Source organism: Lampetra fluviatilis, chromosome 60, assembly GCF_964198595.1.
Source record: "Lampetra fluviatilis chromosome 60, kcLamFluv1.1, whole genome shotgun sequence".
In the NCBI taxonomy this organism is placed as follows: Eukaryota; Metazoa; Chordata; class Hyperoartia; order Petromyzontiformes; family Petromyzontidae; genus Lampetra; species Lampetra fluviatilis.
The window spans coordinates 4801078-4827333 of record NC_136334.1 but is presented as its reverse complement, the minus strand read 5'-3'; the positions used below and the strand labels follow the sequence as shown (position 1 = coordinate 4827333).

The 26256-nt window shown below is 49.7% G+C and overlaps 1 protein-coding gene across 1 annotated transcript in view; it reads right to left on the bottom strand.

Annotated features, from left to right (window-relative positions):
- The window catches only part of LOC144950934 (tudor domain-containing protein 3-like), a 261619-nt gene that overhangs the window by 153361 nt on the left and 82002 nt on the right, over positions 1 to 26256 (bottom strand). Inside the window, exon 5 of the mRNA XM_078881115.1 lies at positions 19501 to 19642. Within this exon, the coding sequence (XP_078737241.1) occupies positions 19501 to 19642 (142 nt within the window). The remainder of the gene's footprint in view (positions 1 to 19500; positions 19643 to 26256) is intronic.

Below are 26256 nucleotides of genomic sequence, written 5' to 3'. Positions count from 1 at the left end.
TCGCTCTCTCGCTCGCTCTCTCGCTCACTCTCTCGCTCACTCTCTCGCTCGCTCGCTCGCTCTCTCGCTCACTCTCTCGCTCACTCTCTCGCTCACTCTCTCGCTCACTCTCTCGCTCACTCTCTCGCTCACTCTCTCGCTCACTCTCTCGCTCGCTCGCTCGCTCTCTCGCTCGCTCTCTCGCTCACTCTCTCGCTCACTCTCTCGCTCACTCTCTCGCTCACTCTCTCGCTCACTCTCTCGCTCACTCTCTCGCTCACTCCCTCGCTCACTCCCTCGCTCACTCCCTCGCTCACTCCCTCGCTCACTCTCTCTCTTCCCGAGCGATATTCACGATGGCATCGCGGGGGCCGGGAATCGTCGAGAACACGCCGGGGTTCACGGTCGGCCGCTTGATCCGTCCCTCCCCTCCCGGGGATTTTTTTTCAACACTCACTTTAAACCCCTTTCCCCGTTCCGGTGACGTGCTGCAAGTTGCTCGGTGTGCGGTGCGGGCGGGGTGGGGGTCCCCCCCGGTTCACCGCCAAATCTCGGTGAGCGCGAGATTTGCGATTCGGCGTTAATTGTATTTCGGCAAAAAGCGAAGTCATCGCACTCACCGCAGGGGACCGCCGCAATGCAGCAATGTCTCGGAGGGGAAAAAGAACGAACAACAAGTAAACCCGTAAAAACAAAGTTTTTCACTATAAATCCTTTATATTCGTGGCATCGGGGCGGCTAGAGTCCTCTCGTCCTCTGGCTTGAGATGGCTGCCACCTATGGGTCAGATGATTGTCTGGCAGCATTAAGCAATTGGTAATTAAATATTTAACTTTTTTTCCCTAAACAGTGTAAAATTTTGTAAAAAAAAATTTACGAAAATGCATTGTCACGCACAACGAGTCTGTGTGCAAAATGTCGGCTCGATTGGATCACGGGAAGTGGGTTAAAAAACGACCGAAAGATTTGCACGGTCCTAAGCAAGCAAGCAAGCGAACTTAATATAAAGGATTTTAAAAAGAGCACAACGGCAAGGTAATTGCTCAGCCCGGTAACAACGTGAGCGCGAATCTCACGAACTTGATATTTGAAGACCGCCGCGCGGATGGGAAAGTTCGGGCCGATTGCGTTTTTTAGTTTTTTTTGCTTTTCCTTTTAAAGAGAGAGAGTTTTTCTTGCGAGCGGCATGAACCCTGTGTGGGAGGGGGGTGATGGAGACTCGCTCGGTCGGGAGCCCGAGAGTGCACTAACAGCCAACTTGCTTCGCTCTTAAACCCCGTTTCGCTTTGCGTGACGTGACCGTGAGCGGCAGGGTTACCGATTAAAACCAAAGAGTATGGACCCTTGCAGTCACGAAAACTTCAAATCTAGAATTATACAGCAGGCGTCAGGGTCGGGATCAAACCAGCGAATTCCTGTACACCAGGCGAGGTAGTTAACATCTCCTAGCCATCGTGATGAGAGAGAGAGAGACACGCAAACTCCAAATACACAGCATGCATCGTCAGGGTCAGGATCGAACAAACAACCTCCTGCATATCAGGCGAGGTAGTTAACATCTCATAGCCACCGTGATGAGAGAGAGAGAGACACGCAAACTCCAAATACACAGCATGCATCGTCAGGGTCGGGATCGAACAAACGACCTCCTGCACACCAGGCGAGGTAGTTAACATCTCCTAGCTACCGTGATGAGAGAGAGAGAGACACGCAAACTCCAAATACACAGCATGCATCGTCAGGGTCAGGATCGAACAAACAACCTCCTGCACAACAGGCGAGGTAGTTAACATCTCCTGAGCCATGGGGGTGCCCCTTGCAGTGACGGATTATCCTAGTAGCACAAGTAGCTACATAATGCGACGGGCCTCGCACTTTCAAGGGCCCCGCGCTAAACGCTTTCAAGCTATCAATTCCGTTTCAGTGACTCTGCACTTGTTCTATTACTATAGTACTATACCGCCTTCAACTTTTACGAACGACTGGGTGTTTGAGGTTAGCGATGTGTCGTAACATCTGGCTGTAAAGCAAGTGAAAAAATACAATTACTTTACTATGCAAGTAAAAAAATGCGTGTTTTTATATTTAATTTAATTTTAGTCGTTTTCATTCTATTTCATTTTATCTATTTCATTTTTCACCCACGTGACTTTACCGAAAAAACCAAAGGAGTGTGAATCCTTGCAGTCACGAAAACTTCAAATCTACAATTAAGCATTTAATATTTTTCTGCGTTTTTATTTATTGAGGTCCCCCCTTTACAACGTACGCTACCGGCACCGCAACTAGCATTAATCCGGCACCGCTCCTTCGCCGTGTCGGTGATGGTGACTGCCCAACCGTACTTCACGGTGCTGGTAAGTGCCGGGTGGTGAAGGAGGGTGGGGGAGCCGTGGTAGGGGAGGGCAGGCGGCTGGGGTGGGAGAGTGGGGGAGCGTTTGAGGTGCGATTTTGACACCGATGTTAGCGGATTCGCGCGGGAAATTAAATGAGGTCACGGCAAAGCGCTCGACCTTTGCACGACCGCTCGCCATCGCCGTCTTCCCCGCCCCGTGACGTTGGCCGCGGACCCAAACATCTGACGCTCGTAAATTTCCCCAAACTGCAAATTGCATTCAATTCGTGTATCCCACCCACCCACCCACCCACCCCTCTTGGTAATTACGATTCTGCAAAAAAGATACGTGCGATAATCAACGGCGGCTCTGACTTGGGGATGGTGGAGGAGGGGGGGTGGAAAAACTCCTTGATTGCCATCAGCAAAGACTTTCGATTTAAAGCTTTCGTGACTGCAGGGATTCATCTTCTTAGTTCTTTCGGTAAAGTCACGTAGAAGGGAAATAATAAAATAATACAAATTAAACATAATAAAACAATTCTCACGACAATAATTGGTTCTTTACCCTTCTCTCTGGCAACAAAACTGACACCTTTTTACAAGGAGTCATGTTTGCATAGACCGCAATACCTGCAGTCGTAATGCAAACAAAAAACACAACTCTGATAATGTATGCACTATCCTTGAAGTTGATTGGTCCACACCCGAGACAGCTTTCCTTAGAGCCTAGTCTCACATGGGTTGGACCAGATGACGCCAAAAGGCGCACAACTCAAAGACAATGCACCATCAGAGTATGAGAGCTCGGGGCAAGCATCTACACTATGGGAACCTCATTTGCCAGTAAAAATATGATAATTGGTTCTTTACCCTTCTATCTGGCAACAAAACTGACACCTTTTTTTTGTTGCCAGAGAGAAGGGTAAAGAACCAAATTATCATATTTTTACTGGCAAATGAGGTTCCCATAGTGTAAATTCTCACGACGTTTCGGCCACAACGCAAGCAGCCGTCCTCATGTGAAGAACAGGTCTGTCGGAAAGACAGCGTCTGAAATGAATGAGATGCGATCTTAATTTCAACTAAAAGCCCATTTACATCATTTAGACGCTGTCTTTCCGACAGACCTGTTCTTCACCTGAGGACGGCTGCTTGCGTTGTGGCCGAAACGTCGTGAGAATTATTTTATTATGTTTTATTTTTATTATTTTATTACTTCCATTCTACGTGATGACTTTACCGAAAGAACCAAGATCAGCAAAGACCCCGATTAGGAACATCACTTTCCCCAACCGCCCCCCCCCTTCAAACAACCTCATCCGGACACGCGCCAGGCAGCGATGGGGCGTAACGACGAACAGAATCGCGTCACGACGCGGATGAACGCGAGATCCACGCGGCGGCGACGGGGGGAGCTTGCAACGTTACGCGCGCGAATGTTTTCACCGTCAATTGCGAACGAAGGATTTTATTTTTTGTTCTCGCGCTTGCCCGAGCCGCTGTCTCAAGTGGGAAGTTAAAGGAGCATTGATTGCGCCGTGTGCTCTCTCTCTCTCTCTCTGCTGCAGATGAATTGAGGGGGGGGGGGAGCGTGCGATTGGCTGTGCAGGGGAACACTGGGAAACACCCTCTTCCGCGCTTGCCGCAGTCCAAAGTGCGTTTTCCCTCCAGCCTGAAACGCAGCCGACTGCACAGACCGTGACGGCAGATGCGGACACACCGATGACGCACAAATGGAAAATTCGAGAGACTGTCTAAATTTTTGGAGCTTTCGTGACTGCGGGAATTATTCTTTGGTTCTTTCGGGAAACGTCGTAGTGTGCTATTATTTAATTTATTATTTTATCTTTATACGAGATATCAAGGCGACGACGACGACGATGGTGCACTACTGCTCATGCCGACGACTTTGTCTGGTCTTCTTGGTTCTTTCGGTAAAGTCACCACGTAGAAGGGAAATAATAAAATAAAAAAAATAAAAAAAATAAAACATAATAAAATACAATTCTCACGACGTTTCGGCCACAACGCAAGCAGCCGTCGTCAGGTGAAGAACAGGTCTGTCGAGAAGACAGCGTCTGAATGGCATTCACTATACACTATACTATGCATTCAGACGCTACAAACAAAAAAAATACGCAAAAAAACGACATGACGAACGAAGTAAAGTGTCGAAAGACCGAGCATCTTTTTCGTCTGATCGTTACAACAACAAAAAATGAAAAAAAAAGGAGGGAGGGGAAGGAGGGAGGGGAGGGAGTGAGGGAGGGGAGGGAGTGAGGGAGGGGAGGGATGGGAGGGGAGGGAGTGAGTGAGGGAGGGGAGGGAGGGAGGGAGGGAGGGGAGGGGAGGGAGTGAGGGAGGGGAGGGAGGGATGGGAGGGGAGGGAGTGAGTGAGGGGAGGGGAGGGAGGGAGTGAGTGAGTGAGTGAGGGAGGGGAGGGAGGGAGTGAGGGAGGGAATGAGGGAGGGAGTGAGGGAGGGGTGGGAGGGAGGGAGGGGATCTGGATTCAGATCTCCCAAATTAAATCCCGGTGGAGGCCTTGTGGGTGAGCATGGGGGGCGAGTAGCGAAGCCGAGTTGAGAAAAATTAACCCGTAAAAACAAAGTTTTTCACTATAAATCCTTTATATGCGTGGCGGCTAGAGTCCTCTCGTCCTCTGGCTTGAGATGGCTGCCACCTATGGGTCAGATGATTGCCTGAAACCATTAAGCAATTGGTAATTAAATAGCATTTTTCTTTCCTAAAAAGTGTAAAGTTATGGAAAAAAAATTTCACGAAAATAAATTGTCACGCACAACGAGAGTCTGTGCGCAAAATGTAAGCTCGATTGGATCACGGGAAGCGGGTTAAAAAACGACCGAAAGATTTGCACAGTTGTAAGCGCGCAAGCAAGCAAGTGAGTGAGTGAACTTAATATAAAGGATTTAAAAAAGAAGACGGTACCGTCCGTGGTAGCGTCTTCTCATTTCTCCGTCTCTTGACGAGGACGATTTGATTTGATTTGAACGCGCAATGAGCGGATGCGCTGCTGCCGTTTCTCTCGCGCTCTCTGCTGCGTTCGTAATCCACTGTTCCATAACGACGACAACAAAAAATTGAAATTTAATCGTCGTGGGAGGTGGCGGGAGGGGGGAGGGGGGTTGGTGTGTTTAGGCGTCTGTGTTAAAGATCGATGTCCAGTAGCGGGCACGGGGTCAGAAAGTTACAACAACAAACAAAACAACAAACACGACAGGGGAGTGAGAAAAGCACAGGGATGGTAAACAAATCAGCAGATCTCAACTTCGAAAGGTCACTCCTCGCAACGTCCGGTCAGTCTGGCTGGCTGGCGACACGACCGCCGTTTAAACCGCAGTCAGTCGGTCAGTCTGGCTGGCTGGCTAGCGACACGACCGCCGTTTGAATCGCAGTCAGTCGGTCAGTCTGGCTGGCTGGCTGGCGTTACGACCGCCGTTTAAATCACAGTCAGTCAGTCGGTCAGTCTGGCTGGCTTGCTAGCGACACGACCACCGTTTAAACCGCAGTCAGTCGGTCAGTCGGTCAGTCTGGCTGGCTGGCTAGCGACACGACCACCGTTTAAACCGCAGTCAGTCGGTCAGTCGGTCAGTCTGGCTGGCTGGCTAGCGACACGACCACCGTTTGAATCACAGTCAGTCGGTCAGTCTGGCTGGCTAGCTACACGACCACCGTTTGAACCGCAGTCAGTCGGTCAGTCTGGCTGGCTTGATGGCTGGCGGCACGACTTCTGTTTAAACCGCAGTCAGTCGGTCAGTCGGTCAGTCTGGCTGGCTGGCTAGCGGCACGACCTCCGCCGTCGAAGCTTACGAACGGAAGCATTGAGCGAGCGAGTGAGCATCTCTTGACGACGCAACGAGGCCTCAACCAACAACCCCCCCTCCACCCCCCCTCCGCCCAGCCATCCTTCACCTGGGCGAGCGCGTTGAGCGCGTTATCGAGCCGGCGAATGTTTCACGCCTGCAGTTAATGGGGGGGGGGGGGGTGGTGGTGGGGGAAGAAGCGTAGCACGGTGAGCGCGCGGGTTGCATGACAAGATCCAATTTGGCGACGAGTCAATTTTTTTTTCTTGTTACCCCCTCCCACCCACCACCCCTCGCCGCCGCCACCGCCACCCACCCGCACACCGCCCGGCCCTCGGTGCTACACTCCAAGAGCGCGGGAAGATTTAGATTTAGTGGGGGGTGGGTGGGGAGCTCCCTCTCAGCGACGAGGAGGATATTCTTAGGTTTTTTCGGTAAAGTCACGAAGGTAAAACATCAAAATTAATGAGAATAAAATAAAATAAAAACAAAAATCACGACGTTTCGGAGGCAACACAAGTCTCCGTCATCAGGTGGGACCGTCACAGCCGAATTAGCTGCATCACCTGATGACGGAGACTTGTGTTGCCTCCGAAACGTCGTGATTTTGGTTTTTATTTTATTTTATTTTCATTAATTTTGATGTTTTACCTACGTGACTTTACCGAAAAAACCTAAGAATGTGATGCCTTGCAGTCACGAAAGCTTCAAATCTAGAATCGTTTGCGGTCTTATTCTTTGGTTTTATCGGTAAAGTCACGTGTAAAGATAAAATAGCAAATTAAATTAGTATTTCATTCGTAACTTTATCTTCACACGTGACTTTACCGAAAAAACCAAAGAATTAAATAATAATTTAATTTATTATTTTATCTTCATACACGTGACTTACCGAAAAAAACCAAAGAATTAAATAATAATTTAATTTATTATTTTATCTTCATACACGTGACTTTACCGAATAATTCCTGCAGTCACGAAAGCTCCAAAATTAAGATTGCGTTTGCTGTCTGTTCGTTAGCAGAGTGTGTCCCTTGAGCTTCCTCGCACAAAGACAAAGATCCCTCACCACCCCTCCCCCACCCCCGCCACCCCGTATAGCCCTAAGGCACTTTTTGGGTCAAGAGCTCCTTTCGAATATTAGGAAGCTACTTGGAGCTACGCGCTTTCAAATCATCGTCTTTTTAAAATCCTTTAGATTAAGTTCACTTGCTTGCTTAGGACCGTGCAAATCTTTCGGTCGTTTTTTAACCCACTTGCCGTGATCCAATCGAGCTGACATTTTGCACACAGACTCGTTGTGTGTGACAATGCATTTTCGTGAAAAAAAAATTCCAAAATTTTACACTGTTTAGGGAAAAAAAAAATGTAATTACCAATTGTTTAATGCTGCCAGACAATCATCTGACCCATAGGTGGCAGCCATCTCAAGTCAGAGGACGAGAGGACTCTAGCCGCCCCGATGCCACGCATATAAAGGATTTATCGTGAAAAACTTTGTTTTTACGGCTTATACTTGTTTAAGTTTAACACGCGGTAGGCTTTTTCGCGACCAAAATCATCCGTGATAGAGGTTTCTTTTTGTTTGTGGGTTAGATCGCGTGAATGTAATAAATGCGACGTCAAAACCCGCCACCACCCGACACAGCCAACTAGTGAGGGTTGTCACAAATCTGGCTGTCGCCTGATGAAGCTGGTTGCAATTACTGGCGAAACGTCGTTACTCAGATTGACGCCGTCGCTCGCCGCAAGAGGAGGGTAGGCAGCCCATCGACCCCAGTATCCAACTTGAGTGCAGCATTGCCACGGCTCAAGGTCTGCGCTAACAAGACCTGTGGACCTTCTTGCATCACCCCCTCTGGCCTCCCTCCCCCCCGAGGTGTAAACCCCGTGCCGTCAAGTCCCGGACGCAACGCTGCCTCCGTGGCTTCGGTGAACGGACACCGGGGGGGGGTCAAAGAGCGACTTGGAATCAAGTGGGCGACAACAAAAACGGATGCTCGCAGGACACCCGGACGTCGTGACAAAACGAGCCACGTTTTCCCCGACCGCGCGTACACGCACGCACACGAGCCTCGTGTTAGATCACGACAAAAAAGAAACGTCGTGACGGCGGTCTGCATTTTTCTCACTGGAATACCGCAGGAAACAATGACGCGGATAAGGCAATTTTATGAACCCGATAAAGTCTTGGCGCGTCTCAAAAGCTCATATTTGGAGAGGTTCGTGGATTTGAATGTTTGACCCGAATTTTTTCGGGGCAGGAACCCAGCGTGTCTGCAGAAAAACCAGCACGCACGAATGAAGATGAGCGCTCGTACGATCGGCACGCGTGGATTCGTAGAACCAACAAATCCACGCGACGACCGCGCGAGAGAGAGAGACACGCAAACTTCAAATACAAACGCATCGTCAGGGTCGGGATCGAACCCAATGACCTCCCGTATACCAGGCGAGGTAGTTAACATCTCGCCACGGTGAGAGAGAGAGACACGCAAACTCCAAACATACAGCAGGCATCGTCAGGGTCGGGATCGAACCCAATGATCTCCCGTATACCAGGCCAGGTAGTTAACATCTCACCACGGAGAGAGAGAGACACGCAAACTCCAAATATACAGCAGGCATTGTCAGGGTCAGGATCAAACCCAACGACCTCCCGTATACCAGGCGAGGTAGTTAACATCTCTTAACCACCGTGATGATGATGATGAGAGAGAGAGAGACACGCAAACTCCAAATATACAGCAGCAGGCGTCAGGGTCAGGATCAAACCCAACGACCTCCTGTATACCAGGCGAGGTAGTTAACATCTCTTAGCCACCGTGATGATGATGATGAGAGAGAGAGAGACACGCAAACTCCAAATATACAGCAGCAGGCGTCAGGGTCAGGATCAAATCCAACGACCTCCCGTATACCAGGCGAGGTAGTTAACATCTCTTAGCCACCGTGATGATGATGATGAGAGAGAGAGAGAGAGACACGCAAACTCCAAATATACAGCAGCAGGCGTCAGGGTCAGGATCAAACCCAACGACCTCCTGTATACCAGGCGAGGTAGTTAACATCTCCTAGCCACAGTGATGATGAGAGAGAGAGAGAGACACGCAAACTCCAAATATACAGCAGGCATCGTCAGGGCCGGGATCAAACCCAACAACATCCCGTATACCAGGCGAGGTAGTTAACATCTCTTAGCCACCGTGATGATGATGATGAGAGAGAGAGAGAGACACGCAAACTCCAAATATACAGCAGCAGGCGTCAGGGTCAGGATCAAACCCAACGACCTCCTGTATACCAGGCGAGGTAGTTAACATCTCTTAGCCACCGTGATGATGATGATGAGAGAGAGAGAGACACGCAAACTCCAAATATACAGCAGCAGGCGTCAGGGTCAGGATCAAACCCAACGACCTCCTGTATACCAGGCGAGGTAGTTAACATCTCTTAGCCACCGTGATGATGATGATGAGAGAGAGAGAGACACGCAAACTCCAAATATACAGCAGCAGGCGTCAGGGTCAGGATCAAACCCAACGACCTCCCGTATACCAGGCGAGGTAGTTAACATCTCTTAGCCACCGTGATGATGATGATGAGAGAGAGAGAGACACGCAAACTCCAAATATACAGCAGCAGGCGTCAGGGTCAGTATCAAACCCAACGACCTCCCGTATACCAGGCGAGGTAGTTAACATCTCCTAGCCACAGTGATGATGAGAGAGAGAGAGAGACACGCAAACTCCAAATATACAGCAGGCATCGTCAGGGCCGGGATCAAACCCAACAACATCCCGTATACCAGGCAAGGTAGTTAACATCTCTTAGCCACCGTGATGATGATGATGAGAGAGAGAGAGAGACACGCAAACTCCAAATATACAGCAGCAGGCGTCAGGGTCAGGATCAAACCCAACGACCTCCTGTATACCAGGCGAGGTAGTTAACATCTCTTAGCCACCGTGATGATGATGATGAGAGAGAGAGAGACACGCAAACTCCAAATATACAGCAGCAGGCGTCAGGGTCAGGATCAAACCCAACGACCTCCCGTATACCAGGCGAGATAGTTAACATCTCTTAGCCACCGTGATGATGATGATGAGAGAGAGAGAGACACGCAAACTCCAAATATACAGCAGCAGGCGTCAGGGTCAGGATCAAACCCAACGACCTCCTGTATACCAGGCGATGTAGTTAACATCTCCTAGCAACAGTGATGATGAGAGAGAGAGAGAGACACGCAAACTCCAAATATACAGCAGCAGGCATCAGGGTCGGGATCAAACCCAACGACCTCCCGTATACCAGGCGAGGTAGTTAACATCTGGTACCCATAAACAAAACAAACGCGTTCCACCCAAAGAAGTGCTTGATTTAAAAAAAAACACATTCACAAGGTGAATCGTTTGGCGATGAAACCGAGGCTCTGCAGAGGGTGCCACGGTCACGAACATCTCGCCACCGCAGCGCCCGATTCCAGCGCTGGAGCATCGGCAAACCCCGGCTCTTGCGTGCGAGCAGATACCGGCACGGCCCAACGACGAAGAGCCGAGCCGCCGTTGGTGCCAGACCCAGGGGAGCCACCGACGCCGGCACCGATAACTCAGCTCATTTTCATGTCAACGCCTCCCACCACCACCACCATTCCCACCCCCCCTACCCGCCATCTCTCACCGCGGTCTCCCGTCGCACGAGGAGGTGTGACCGCTGAGCTTTAACGCGGCTAATGAGCCGCTCGCGACGGCGGTAAGCGCGCTCGAAGCGTGTCCCAACTCTCCCCGGGGGGAAGCGTGAAATCCCATTTTAAACAACCGCCGACGACAGGAACGCCGGGCCACTGGATGAGGTCGGGAAACGGAAAGGAAAGAAAAAAAGTTGCTCCCTTTGCTACATTTTTCGAAAGAGAGAGCGAGCGCCCGTTTTTTCAAAACTTCCACGAATTTCGATCCGTTTCTCGGCGTGCCGTTCGTTTGAAACCGGCGCGCGCGCCCGCCCGTCAGTCCGTCGGATTAAACTTCGAGACGGCTTCGCGCGCGGGGGCGGTTAAAAAAAAAATTTGCGAGCTGCGCAAACACCGCGGGAAAGCGAGGGTCTGTGAAATGACATTCACAGGAAACAAATAAACGTAAGTGCGTGCCGGTAGCGGCGGCGGCAGCAGCGGCAGACGGGAAGCACGTAGCTGCTGGCGCAAGCTACTGGGGCAGTTTGGCGCGCGGGGAGAAAAGCGCTTTCGACTTCGCATCATTTAACCTCCCGAGCCAAAACGAACTGAGGCCGAGGGTGTCCGCAGTAAAACGTGCGGCATTAAAGAAACGGGGAAGGGGGAAAACAAAATCCCCGTGACATTTAAAGAGAGAAACTCTGCAAAAATAAAAATTCGCTACGGCAGGAGCCAGACTCAACGACGGCGGGCAACTGCGTTGAGCGCCAACCCGCTCAGAGGTTTGAATATTCAATTGGAACCTCATTTGTCAGTTAAAAATATGATAAAAAGATGTATTACCTCTTCTTCTTGGTTCTTTTGGTAAAGTCACGTAGAATGGAAATAATAAAATAATAAAATAAAACATAATAAAATAATTCTCACGACGTTTCGGCCACAACGCAAGCAGCCGTCCTCAGGTGAATTTCCATTCTACGTGACTTTACCGAAAGAACCAAGAATATGAATCCCTGCAGTCACGAAAGCTTTACATCGAAATTTTGGATCTTTACCCTTCTATCTGGCAACAAAACTGACACCTTTTTTTTTACAAGGAGTCATGTTTGCATAGACCACAATACCTGCAGTCGGAATGCAAACAAAAAACATAACTCTGATAATGTGCACTGTCCTTGAAGTTGATTGGTCCACACCCAAGACAGCTTTCCTTAGAGCCTAGTCTCACATGGGTTGGACCAGATGACGCCAAAAGGCGCACAACTCAAAGACAATGCACCATCAGAGTATGAGAGCTCGGGGCAAGCATTTACACCATTGGAACCTCATTTGCCAGTAAAAAATATGATAATTGGTTTTTTACCCTTCTATCTGGCAACAAAACTGACACCTTTTTTACAAGGAGTCATGTTTGCATAGACCACAATACCTGCAGTCATAATTCAAACAAAAACATAACTCTGATAAGGTTTGCACTGTCCTTGAAGTTGATTGGTCCACACCCAAGACAGCTTTCCTTAGAGCCTAGTCTCACATGGTGTTGGACCAGATGACGCCTTTTGGCGTCATCGGTTTGAATATTATCGACCGGGAAAGGAATGATAACACTGGTCAACACACTTTTTCTGGCATAAGGTATTCCAACGGGTTTAAGGTAATTTTGGGGTGCTGATTCCAAATCTGGCATCAGTTTTTGTCTATCACATCATAGATATCAAATATTGCATTTTCAATAAAAACTGCGGAAGAAAAATATTAAATAAATGTGGATATCTACATAAAATGATATTATAAACACACTATCCTAAAAACACAGCACCATATTTTAACACTAAAGCAGTCACTGACTCGCAACAACTTGCAATCATAAGTGACAGTTAATTTCGGGAAAAATCAATGAAAATGGGGTATGCCGATAGCATTAAAATGAGATGTGATAGAGCAAATCTGAGATCAGATTTGGAATCAACACCCTGAAATTAGTCTAGAACAGCTGCAAAAGTCCAGGCCAGAAAAAAACGTTTTTTTTTTGTTGACCAGTGTGGCAGTGGCTGATATCACCATCATCATGATCACGTGAACATTTACATACAGCCAAATACCCTGAACGCGTGATGTTCATTACAAATGCGGAGGGACAAAACCGGGAGAACCCGGGGAAAAATCAATGCGAACATGGGGAGAGAGAACATGCATGCTTCAAATAAACACGCATGCTTCAAATAAACACGCATGTAGGTTGGCTACGGTACGTGCTAATCGGAGGTGCGGGGGAAGGGACAACGAACTAAACACATGAGGCAGCTCTTACAGAAATGAGTTTTCAATCTAGACGATGATTTAAAAGTGCACGGCTCCATTGGCTTCCTAATATCGGAAGGCAGAGCGTTCCAGACGGCCGCAGCTGCAAAAGTCCAGGCCAGAAAAAAAATGTTTTTTTTTTGTTGACCAGTGTTATAAATAATTTTGGAGCTTTCGTGACTGCAGGAATTATTCTTTGGTTCTTTCGGTAAAGTCACGTATCAAGATAAAATAATAAATTATATACTAGCATACGACGTTTCGATTGCAACACAAGCAATCATCATCAGGTATAAATGAAATAGCAACAAAAAAATCTAACCAGAAAACTGCTTATATGTCTGTCTATAGTTTTCTGGTTAGATTTTTTCTTGATATTTCATTTATACCTGATGACGATTGCTTGTGTTGCAATCGAAACGTCGTATGGTATTATTTAATTTATTATTTTATCTTGATACGTGACTTTACCGAAAGAACTAAAGAATATTATAAATAAGTGAACTCCACCCACCCCCTCCCCGCCAACTCCCTGCTCCCCCTTCCTCCCCCTCTTTTCCCCCTCCCCTGCAAATCTGCAGTTCCTGACCGTTGCCCCTACGGTGGGTTAAGAGGGCAGTCAGCCCAAAGTGCTTCCAGTAAGCCCTCGATTTGTGGGAATATCGGGGCAGATGGTTAGGCGATCGTGAGCTGCCTTGGGGCGCAGCGGTGGCTAGGAGATGTTAACTACCTCGCCTGGTATGCAGGAGGTCGTGGGTTCGATCCCCGACCCTGACGCCTGCTGTATATTTGGAGTTTGAGTGTCTCTCTCTCTCATCATCATCACGATGGCTAGGAGATGTTAACTACCTCGCCTGGTATGCAGGAGGTCGTGGGTTCGATCCCGACCCTGACGCCTGCAGTATATTTGGAGTTTGCGTGTCTCTCTCTCTCTCTCTAATCGTGGTCACGTAGATTTTTCTCCAGGTCCACCTGTTTTTCCCCTCTACATTTAGAATTGCCGTGACGCATTTATTAGTGTTGGGCTGCTGCTATAAATGTCCACGTGATAAGCCGCTTCGTCGAGCTATCGTTTGTGGCCTGGTCGCTTCTGAAAAAGAGCTGCATATATCAGCGGGCCTTACCTGGTGAAAATTTAAATAAAAAATGTTTGCATTGTTTTGTGGGTTCTCCAAATATATTTTTTAACATGAACGAGCGAGAGTGCGCGATCTCACAGGCGTTGCCCGCATATTTAAAACGACGACGACGACGATCAATGAGCCGCTACTGCAGAGCTCACGTCAAACCAGGTCGCCCCTCCAAAAGGTGGCGATGATGGCGGTGAATGTCAACGCGCTTGAGATGCCGAAATGTCACAGACGCAGCCGACAAACTAGCGCCGCGCACCCCGCAAACGCAGGCCGAGATCAAACGAAACGCTTCTACCGGCTCATTTGATTTTTCAATAATGAATTCTTTATATATATGATTTTTTTAAATCCTTTGTATTAAGTTCACTTGCTTGCTTGCTTGCGCGGTTACGACCGTGCAAATCTTTCAGTCGTGTTTTAACCCACTTCCCGTGATCCAATCGAGCTGACATTTTGCACACAGACTCGTTGTGCGTGAGAATTTATTTTCTTGACATTTTTTTTCCAAAATTTTACACTTTTTAGGAAAAAAATAAATTATATTTAATTACCAATTGCTTAATGGTGGCAGGCAATCATCTGACCCATAGGTGGCAGCCATCTCAAGCCAGAGGACGAGAGGACTCTAGCCGCCACGCATATAAAGGATTTATAGTGAAAATCTTTGTTTTTACGGGTTAATTTTTTCAAGATATATATGATGATAATAATAATGATGATGATGCATTCCCCCCGCTGCAGATATGTAACAGCCGTTGGGTGGAAGCTCGCGGAGCCCCCAAAGAAAAATTGCAGCAGTTCCGAATCTCCGTGCCCCGCTGACGCAGAAACCTTTCCCATCGACGTGAGACGCACCGACCCGTTCCCGCATCTCACACGGAGGCCGCTAATGATCGAGCTTTTCATCTCTTCCCCACCGCCTACCTCCCCCCCACCACCACCTTGGTGGCACACGGCAGAGGTCACAACCGGTTACCCGATACCTGTACCCTAACCGATACCCGGCTACCCGTACCCGGCTGGGTACGGGTAGCCGTTTGCGACCCTGGTGCGGCCGGGTACGGGTACGGGTAGGCCGTGAGTCACTGGTGAGTAACCGTTTGTCACTCATTTTGGGTAGGGTACGGGTACGGGTAGGAAACGGGTACCCATACCCTACCCGGGTACGGGTACCCATTTGCGACCCTGGTGCGGCCGGGTACGGGTACGGGTAAGGAATCAAAACCCGTTTGCGACCTCTGGCACACAGTGAGGTTTGCGTGGCTGGCTACGTACGAATTAAGCTCAACGCACGCACGTACACCATGGCTAGCCCACGCAGAGTTGACAGTTCAATTCTGTGAAAGGCCCCCAGAATTCATCAAAGTGCCGCGCTTCGGAACGTAAAACATGGATAAATTTCTGGCAGCAAAACAGGATCGGTACCGCCAGCAATTGAGGCAGCGCTGAGGCCTCCAATGCTGGTCCCCCCGTTGTTGGGGACATTAACATAATTGTTTTATGCATTACCCCAATGTTCTCCCGAGAGCGGAAACCAAAGCAGATGCTGTGAAAGCGTCCGCGCGAAAAAGGTCAACCGCGTACCTACCAAAAAAACTAAAAGAAACGGCGATCTAAAGAGTAACAAAAAAATGAAATAAAATCGCTTGATTACAAAGAAACAAATCGAAAATGGAAACGCAATCAGCACGCGACGTGCATTTTACGCGGTTTTCCGTACTGCGGTTGCCGAGTGGAGCGAACGGCTGATGCAAGGGACACGTGGCACGGTCACCGCCAACCCCCGCGGCCGCTCACGGAGGGGATGATGAGGGCACTGCACTTTGACGTGAGCTCCCGTTTCCCTGGTGGGCCGTGCTCAAAATGAACTAAACGGTTTTATTCATTTTCGATTTAAAGCTTCTTTCGTGACTGCAGGGATTCATCTTCTTGGTTCTTTCGGTAAAGTCACGTAGAAGGGAAGTAATAAAATAATTAAAATTAAACATAATAAAATTTCGATTTAAAGCTTTCGTGACTGCAGGGATTCATCTTCTTGGTTCTTTCGGTAATGTCACGTAGAAGGGAAGTAATAAAATAATAAAAAGAAAACATAATAAAATAATTCTCACAACGTTTCGGCCACAACGCAAGCAGCCATCTTCAGGTGGAGAACAGGTCTGTCGAGTAGACGAATAATTTTTCAAAGACGCTCTTCTCCCCTCCATCCCAGCATAAATAGTCGCTCCAAGCCTGGGGCGTGCCATTCAGACTGTCTACTCGACAGACCTGTTCTCCACTTGAAGACGGCTGCTTGCGTTGTGGCCGAAACGTCGTGAGAATTATTTTATTATGTTTTATTGTTATTATTTTATTATTTCCCTTCTACGTGACTTTACCGAAAGAACCAAGAAGATGAATCCCTGCAGTCACGAAAGCTTTAAATCGAAATTTTATTATTTTATTATGTTTTATTTTTATAATTTAATTATGTTTTATTTGTATAATTTCATTATGTTTTATTTTTATAATTTAATTATGTTTTATTTTTATTATTTTATTCTGTTTTATTTTTATTATTTTATTATGTTTTATTTTAATTATTTTATTACTTCCCTTCTACGTGACTTTACCGAAAGAACCAAGAAGATGAATCCCCGCAGTCACGAAATAAGCTTTAAATCGAAATGTTATTATGTTTTATTTTAATTATTTTACTACTTCCCTTCTAAGTGGTTTTATTAATTTCACCAGGCGAGGCTCGCCGAGCTATTAGCTCTTTGAAAGAGGCGGCCTGGCCACACGTGATAGCTGATCGTCGTGGATGATTCCTGATGTTAGGGGATTAATACTGGTAGGAACCTCCTGGGGTTACACCAGCCCACAGGGGATTATTATGTCCGTCGTGCAGGGAGGGGCTGGGTGGGGAGGGGAAGGTGGGGAGGGGCTGGGTGGGGAGGGTGGGGAGGGGCTGGTGGGGAGGGGAGGGTGGGGAGGGGCTGGGTGGGGAGGGGCTGGGTGGGGAGGGTGGGGCTGGGTGGGGAGGGGAGGGTGGGGAGGGGCTGGGTGGGGAGGGGCTGGGTGGGGAGGGTGGGGTGGGGAGGGTGGGGCTGGGTGGGGAGGGGAGGGTGGGGAGGGGCTGGGTGGGGAGGGGCTGGGTGGGGGGTGGGAGGGGTGGGGCTGGGTGGGGAGGGGCTGGTCACCCCGTGGTGCCCTTATAAAACTCAACGTTTAACCTACTCACGCCGGCTTGTGCCCGCCCTCACAGTCGGGCATATTTGCGGAATACACCACGCCGCTGTTGACCCTGCAGGCCGTTGACCGAGCAACCCAACGTTCCTACCAGCTCCCTCCGCAGGAATGCGTTATTCGTAGCCAAATCATCGAGTGCACTGTCGCTATGAAACCTGGCCACCCGAGTTAGATTCCTGGCCACGGCTAAGACGAGTGGCAAGCGGTATTCGATTGAAATGCGCGAGCTACATAGTTGCTCAGTGGGGCCTTACCTGGCCAAACAAAACATATTCTTAGGTTTTTTTCGGTAAAGTCACCATGTAGGTAAAAAATTTAAATTAATAAAAGTTAAATAAAAATAAAATAAAAATCACGACGTTTCGGAGGCAACACAAGCTTCCGTCTTCAGGTGGAACCGTCACAGCACGATTGCTGTATCATGTGAGAGAAATTCCAAGAACACAGTATTTGTATATATACTGGTTGAGGGTGGGAGGAGCCAAGGTAGGCCCTGGATATTATTATTGTGAGGTTCGGTGCGGCTGAAGCACGCTGTTAGGAATGAGCCTTTGTTGTGTAAACTAGGTGCGCATGATGTAAAGGTGCGTGTAAAAGGGACTGAGCCTTTTGTTATGTAGAGGTGGTGCGGCTGAAATCGCTGCCAGGAATGAGTCTTTGTTGTGTAGAATGGTTGACTGAGCCTATTGTTATGTAGAGGTGGTGTGGCTGAAATCGCTGCCAGGAAATGAGTCTTTGTTGTGTAGAATGGTTGACTGAGCCTATTGTTATGTAGAGGTGGTGTGGCTGAAATCGCTGCCAGGACATGAGTCTTTGTTGTGTAGAATGGTTGACTGAGCCTATTGTTATGTAGACGTGGTGCGGCTGAAATCGCTGCCAGGACATGAGTCTTTGTTGTGTAGAATGGTTGACTGAGCCTATTGTTATGTAGAGGTGGTGTGGCTGAAATCGCTGCCAGGACATGAGTCTTTGTTGTGTAGAATGGTTGACTGAGCCTATTGTTATGTAGAGGTGGTGTGGCTGAAATCGCTGCCAGGAAATGAGTCTTTGTTGTGTAGAATGGTTGACTGAGCCTATTGTTATGTAGAGGTGGTGTGGCTGAAATCGCTGCCAGGACATGAGTCTTTGTTGTGTAGAATGGTTGACTGAGCCTATTGTTATGTAGACGTGGTGCGGCTGAAATCGCTGCCAGGACATGAGTCTTTGTTGTGTAGAATGGTTGACTGAGCCTATTGTTATGTAGAGGTGGTGTGGCTGAAATCGCTGCCAGGACATGAGTCTTTGTTGTGTAGAATGGTTGACTGAGCCTATTGTTATGTAGAGGTGGTGTGGCTGAAATCGCTGCCAGGAAATGAGTCTTTGTTGTGTAGAATGGTTGACTGAGCCTATTGTTATGTAGAGGTGGTGTGGCTGAAATCGCTGCCAGGAAATGAGTCTTTGTTGTGTAGAATGGTTGACTGAGCCTATTGTTATGTAGAGGTGGTGTGGCTGAAATCGCTGCCAGGACATGAGTCTTTGTTGTGTAGAATGGTTGACTGAGCCTATTGTTATGTAGAGGTGGTGCGGCTGAAATCGCTGCCAGGAAATGAGTCTTTGTTGTGTAGAATGGTTGACTGAGCCTTTTGTTATGTAGAGGTGGTGCGGCTGAAACCGCTGCCAGGAATGAGTCTTTTTTGTGTAGAATGGTTGACTGAGCCTATTGTTATGTAGAGGTGGTGCGGCTGAAACCGCTGCCAGGAATGAGTCTTTTTTGTGTAGAATGGTTGACTGAGCCTATTGTTATGTAGAGGTGGTGCGGCTGAAATCGCTGCCAGGACATGAGTCTTTGTTGTGTAGACCGGTTGAACTGAGAGGTTCTAATAGTTGTTAAGGTGTGGCCGATGTATACATTTTTAATTAAATTTTTTTACCTACGTGACTTTACCGAAAAAAACAACCTAAGAATATGAATCCTTGCAGTCAAATCTAGAAACAAAACATAGTTTCGTAGTTTAGCAGTGAGAGAGGCGGGGGGTGGGGGGACCTCACCTGTTGGAGTTGCCACTTGTCCACCAGGTGCTCGACGACCCCTCCCAGCAGGCGGACGTTGGACTCTTCCAGCAGCATGAACCCATTGACGACTTGGACCAAACCATTGAGGCAAACCTTGCTCCCCGGGGGTGTGTTCAGCCTGTGAAGACGGTGGGGGGGACGACGACACACAGCAGGGCAAGGAGTGTTGGTTGAACGAGGCACGGGACGTGGGGCAGTGCGGGGAGGAAACACGAGGTGGTGTCAGGATTGCACCAAGCACAAAAGACAAAGATGCCCTATATAGCCTTCAACAGGTGGGGCAAGTGCCGTTCGCGAGGCAGCAGCAGCAACAACAACAACCGCCATTCGCCACTAAGTGACGGTGACGTCACCGCGCGCTGGGTGCCAGGCTAGGTGCGCTTTGAGGCCACGTGAAGTGTCGAAGGTTCTCTGCTGGCAGGAGATCACGGGGCAGACGCAGGTGGAGTGGGTCGACTGACCGAGGTGAATGGCAGATGCACCACCTGCGACCCCTGCCGTGCCAACTTGCGGCGCTTAAGCCGCCCGGCACTAGGCAAGCTGTTGCGAGAACAAAGGCAAAGGTCCCCCGCGTAGCCTCAACAGACTGTTGTGGCAAGTGCTGTTAGCGAGCACCTATGAAGGCCGGCACGGTGGCACACGAGGGGGTGGGTGGCCAGCACCACCCCCGACCGCCTTTGTCTCCCCTATTGGCGATGTCTTTACACACCGCGCCAGGTAATCATTTGAGGCTGAGTCAACCTACGTGGTGCCGTGGTGTGTAGTAAACATCGATACTAGGGGGACAAATGCGGCTGGGCGTGGTGCTGGCCACCCGCCCACTCGTGTGCCGTGCCAGGCCTGCACAGGAGCTCGCAAACAGCACTTGCCCCTGCAGTCTGCTAAGGCTACACGGGGGAATGTTTGCCTGTATCTGCGCTACGAAAAAAAAATATTAATTAAAGATTTTTTAAAAAGATAAAAAAATATTTCAAAAATATTAAGAAAAGATTTAAAAAAAAATATTTAGAAAAGATAAAAAAAAAGATCCCAGGTTTGGCCTTAACAGACTGTTGGGGCCAGTGCTGTTAGCGAGTAGCACCTATGAAGGCCGTCACGGCACACGAGGGGCCGGGCGACAAGCACCACGCCCGGCCTTCCTGTCTCCCCCCATTCGCGATGTTCACTACACACCGCACCGGGTACTCGCTTGAGGCCGAGTCGACCTAGGGGCGGCCCGGGACCACCTGTTCGGATAATCGCCACCGGTTATCTGTGTCGCCCGGGTTCGGTGAAACGACGGGCCAAACGGCGGTCGACGGCCGCTCCCGGTGCGGAACGAACGAAGGCCGCTGACCAATTTGTCGAGAGGGACCCGACCGTGGAGGTCGGGTGAAGGAGGTGGTGGTGGTGGGGGTGGGGGGAGTCGAGAATAATGCGAAATAAAATTAAGGCGATCGCTACGTCTGAATTCCATTCGGGCAGAACACGCAGCACTTCTCGAAATCTCATTAACACTTAATCCGAATTAAGCAAAGCCAATAAACTAAATATTTACGTTTCGCGACACACCGACACGGTCCCGCATGGCTCAGCGAGGGGGATTTAAAGGGCGTCCAAGAAACAAAGCCGACGACACTCGTGTTGCAATAAACACCGCGCCGAGAGAAAGCTAATTTTCCCAACGACTGCGAAAAAAAAACAATCGGGGTAATCCACTTTGCGAAACGCGACCCGCCGTACAATTCCTAATCCGCACGACACTATTTCAATTTTACCACGTCGGGACCCACCCATCTGTCTCGACTCTGTTTCAGGAGCGACCCTGGCCGCCAGAAATGATAGCTCGACGTCGTGGTTCATCATCATCATGATGATCGCGTGGAAACGTCAAGCAGCAGCCGAAGACTCAAAACGCGTGACGCTCATTCTAAACGAGGAGGGGCAATGTCGGAAGGACCCCGAGAAAAATCCACGCGACCACGGGGAGCGAGAGAGAGAAAGAGAGAGACGCAAACTACAAATACTGCATACAGCAGGCGTCAGGGTCGGGATCGAACCAGCGACTTCCTGTACACCAGGTGAGGTAGTTAACATCTCCTAGCCACCGTGATGATGATGAGAGAGAGACACGCAAACTCCAAATATGACCTTGTGACCTTGTGACAAGATCACGGACTGCGTCGGCCAATCGCGCGGGTCAGCTGACGGCAGACCTGACACCCGCTCGCTTTTGACGGCAATCTTACGAGTAAAATTCCACTGCTCCGTCACGTTCACATGTACAATATGTTACGTGGGACTATCGGTATTGTTGCAAATTCAAAGAAAGTGTTCACATTTTTTTGAAGCGCCCTGTGTATGTGTAATAAAGCTCGTTGAGGCGACTTCTGGATCCGTCTTTCATTCAACTTGTATTACAGCTTTCCTTCACGCTGCTGACAGGCAGCATGAGAGGGACAGATAGAAAGAGAGACATGCACGTAGCCACGTGGCAGCCTGGACCACGTGGCAGCCTGGACCACGTGGCAGCCTGGACCACGTGGCAGCCTGGACCACGTGGCAGCCTGGACCACGTGGCAGCCTGGACCACGTGGCAGCCTGGACCACGTGGCAGCCTGGACCACGTGGCAACCCGGACCACGTGGCAGCCTGGACCACGTGGCAGCCTGGACCACGTGGCAGCCTGGACCACGTGGCAACCCGGACCACGTGGCAACCCGGACCACGTGGCAGCCTGGACCACGTGGCAACCCGGACCACATGGCAGCCTGGACCACGTGGCAACCCGGAGCCCCGCTCCCGCGTGGCCCCCTTCCTAAGTTCGTTCCCGTTCTGACCACGTGTCGTTCGTCTCCACCCCTATTTAATGCCAGGGTCACATGGTACGTTTCCACCAATCCTGGTTAGCCTCCATGGAATCTTCCAGGCTCCTTCGTCAGCTCCCGGGACCACGCCCCTGACTCGTCTCCCCATTGGCTGTGGCCAAAGCCAGCAGAAGCAATCCTTACAGCTGTCACCTTTCCATCACGTCAGGGCCACGCCCCCAGGCTTCCCCCCCATTGGCTGTAAACCAGGACCGGCAGAGCCAATCATCGTCACGAGTTGTGATACGTCAGTGAGCTGGAATCATTGCTTCACTTGATGCAGCTAATTCGGCTGTGACGGTCCCACCTGATGACGGAGACTTGTGTTGCCTCCGAAACGTCGTGAATTTTATTTTTGTTTTGTTTTATTTTATTTTACTTTCATTAATTTTAATGTTTTTACCTACGTGACTTTACCGAAAAAACCTGAGAATATGGATATATCCTCACATTACATCTGTATAACAAAGACCTTTTTAACAGACTGTTGGGGGCAAGTGCTGTTAGCGAGCGGCGCGAATGGAGTGCCGGCAAGTGGGATCTTTGTCTCGGTACCGTGTATTTGTCCCATGCCTACCACACACCTGCCACACACACCTGCCGTGGCTCTGGTGATCACCCACCCAAGCACTGACCAGGGCTCAAGGCCCGCTTAGCTTCTCAGTTCCAAGTGAGACTGGTCGCATTTTGGGCGCTGCCCGCACGCGTTGAAAACGAGCGCCAATAAAGCTCTGTTCGGGCGACGTGCGTTTATTAAAAATAATAAGACTGAGGAAAGACAAGGATCCCCCCTCCCTATAGTCACAACAGACTGATGGGGGCAAGTGCTGTTAGCGAGCACCTATGAAGGCCGGCACGGCACACGAGGGAGGTGAGTTATTGAGTCAATGATTTGGGTTCTCCAAATCACCTCTCGGCGAGGGCACGAGGAGCTCGCTCAAGCCCGGCAGGGCATCGCGTGAGACACCCACCACTCTCCAAGACTCGTCGCTGTGGAGTCGGGGCTCATTAAGCGAGTAAAACGGCATCAGAGCTTGCACTGGTTTTTCTCTGGCACGTACTCCCGTCTTGAACTTCGGGAGAGAAACATTCGAGCGGAATCCAAAGCAACGTGTGCGCGCGGTCAGAAAGTTGAGTGCTGGGAGAAGCTATTTAACACGTGCACTATTCGCTCCTCAAAAGACATTCTCTTAATAGTTTTAATTGGACGGAATTGGGCTGTGACTCAGCTCCGCAAAGTGGTGGCAACCACACACAGGCAAAGACAAAGATCCCCCGTATAGCCTTGAACACACGAGGGGGCGGAGGTGGCCAGCACCGCGCCCGGCCGCCTTTGTCTCCCCAGTGGCGATGTTTACACACGGCACCAGCTACTCACTTGAGGCTGAGTCGACCTAGGGGATGCCCAGAACGGGTTCAAATAATCGTGTTGGCCGTGAGCGGGGATTGAACTCAGGTGGCCCGGTTTGGTGAGCGCCTCGCAACACGCACGGACGCGTCCGATGCATGGTGGGGAAGAGATGCAAAGCTCGATCATTAGCGGGCTACGTGTGAGATGCGGGAACGGGTCGGTGCGTCTTACGTCGATGGGAAAGGTTTCTGCGTCAGCGGGGCACGGAGATTCGGAACTGCTGCAATTTTTCTTTGGGGGCTCCGCGAGCTTCCACCCAACGGCTGTTACATATCTGCAGCGGGGGAATGTATCATCGTCATTATTATTATCATCATATATATCTTGAAAAAATTAACCCGTAAAAACAAAGATTTTCACTATAAATCCTTTATATGCGTGGCGGCTAGAGTCCTCTCGTCCTCTGGCTTGAGATGGCTGCCACCTATGGGTCAGATGATTGCCTGCCACCATTAAGCAATTGGTAATTAAATATAATTTATTTTTGTCCTAAAAAGTGTAAAATTTTGGAAAAAAATATTTTCACGAAAATTAATTATCACGCAAAACGAGTCTGTGTGCAAAATGTCAGCTCGATCGGATCACGGGAAGTGGGTTAAAAAACGACCGAAAGATTTGCACGGTCGTAAGCGCGCAAGCAAGCAAGCAAGCGAACTTAATATAAAGGATTTTAAAAAGGGGCACCGAATGAAGACTTTTTTTTTTCTCCCCATTCGGGGCACCTTTGGACGTCGCCACAATTCTCCGCCCGTTGGTCCAACCTCCTCCTCGTCCGCCTCGGTTGCCATCGGTGCGAGCATCGTGGTCCGTCTGCTCCTTTAGACGAATCTGTCGAGGGGCTCTCTTTGAGCCATATTCTTAGGTTTTTCCGGTAAAGTCACCATGTAGGTAAAAAATTAAAATTAATAAAAGTAAAATAAAAATAAAATAAAAATCACGACGTTTCGGAGGCAACACAAGCTTCCGTCTTCAGGTGGAACCGTCACAGCACGATTGCTGTATCAAGTAAATGAGAAATTCCAAGAAACAGTCCTTGTATATATACTGGTTGAGGGTGGGAGGAGCCAAGGTAGGCCCTGGATATTATTTTTGTGAGGTTCGGTGCGGCTGAAGCACGCTGTTAGGAATGGGCCTTTGTTGTGTACACTAGGTACGGATGATGTAAAGTTGCGTGTAAAAGGGACTGAGCCTTTTGTTATGTAGAGGTGGTGCGGCTAAAATCGCTGCCAGGAAATGAGTCTTTGTTGTGTAGAATGGTTGACTGAGCCTATTGTTATGTAGAGGTGGTGTGGCTAAAATCGCTGCCAGGAAATGAGTCTTTGTTGTGTAGAATGGTTGACTGAGCCTATTATTATGTAGACGTGGTGCGACTAAAATCGCTGCCAGGAAATGAATCTTTGTTGTGTAGAATGGTTGACTGAGCCTATTGTTATGTAGAGGTGGTGCGGCTGAAATCGCTGCTCCTCGCAGAGGGCCCAAGCGCCCGGCCGCGCCGCCGACACCGGCGACAAACTATCTGATCCCGTCCTGGGCCTTCCCCCCTAGGTCGACTCGGCCTCAAACGAGTACACGGCGTGGTGCGTAAACGCCAGAACGTGGGGAGACGAAGGGGGCCATGCGTGGTGCTGGCAAACCCATCGACTCGTGCCGGCCTACACAGGGGCTCGCCAACAGCACTTGCCCCGACAGTCTGTTGAGGCTACACGGTGGATCTTTTTTTATCTTTTTGTAGTGCAGATACAGGCGAAGATTCCCCCGTGTAGCCTTAACAGACTGTAGGGGCGAGTGCTGTTAGCGAGCACCTGTGAAGGATGAGAACGGCACACGAGGGGGTGGGTGGCCAGCACCACGCCCGGCCGCATTTGTCTCCCCAGTGGCGATGTTTACTACACACCGCACCAGGTACTCATTTGAGGCTGAGTCGACCTAGAGGAGGTCCAGGACCGGTTAAAAAAATCGTCACCGGTGTTGGCCGTGAGCGGGAGCCGAATTCGGGGTCGCCGGGTTCGTAGCGCGGCGGCGGCGCTAACCGCTGCACCACCGCTCCCACTCGTGCACAGACACGCACAACAAAGAACAAAGATCCCCATATAGCCTTAACAGACTGTAGGGGCAAGTGCTGTTAGCGAGCACCTATGAAGGCCGGAACGGTACACGAGGGGGTGGGTGGCCAGCACCACGCCCGACCCGCCTTTGTCTCCCTAGTGGCACAATGTTTACACAACAACAACCGCCATTCGCCACTAAGTGGCGGTGACGTCACCACGACGCTTGTGCCAGGCCATGTGCACTTTGAGGCCACGTGAAGTGTCGAACGCCCGCTGGCAGGAGGTCACGGGGCAGACCCAGCAGGTGCCACGGGTCGACTGACCGAGATGACCGAGATGACTGGCTGATGCACCACCTGTGCCCCCTACTGTACCAACTTGCTGTGCTTTAGCCACGCACACACACACACACATGTTTACTACACAC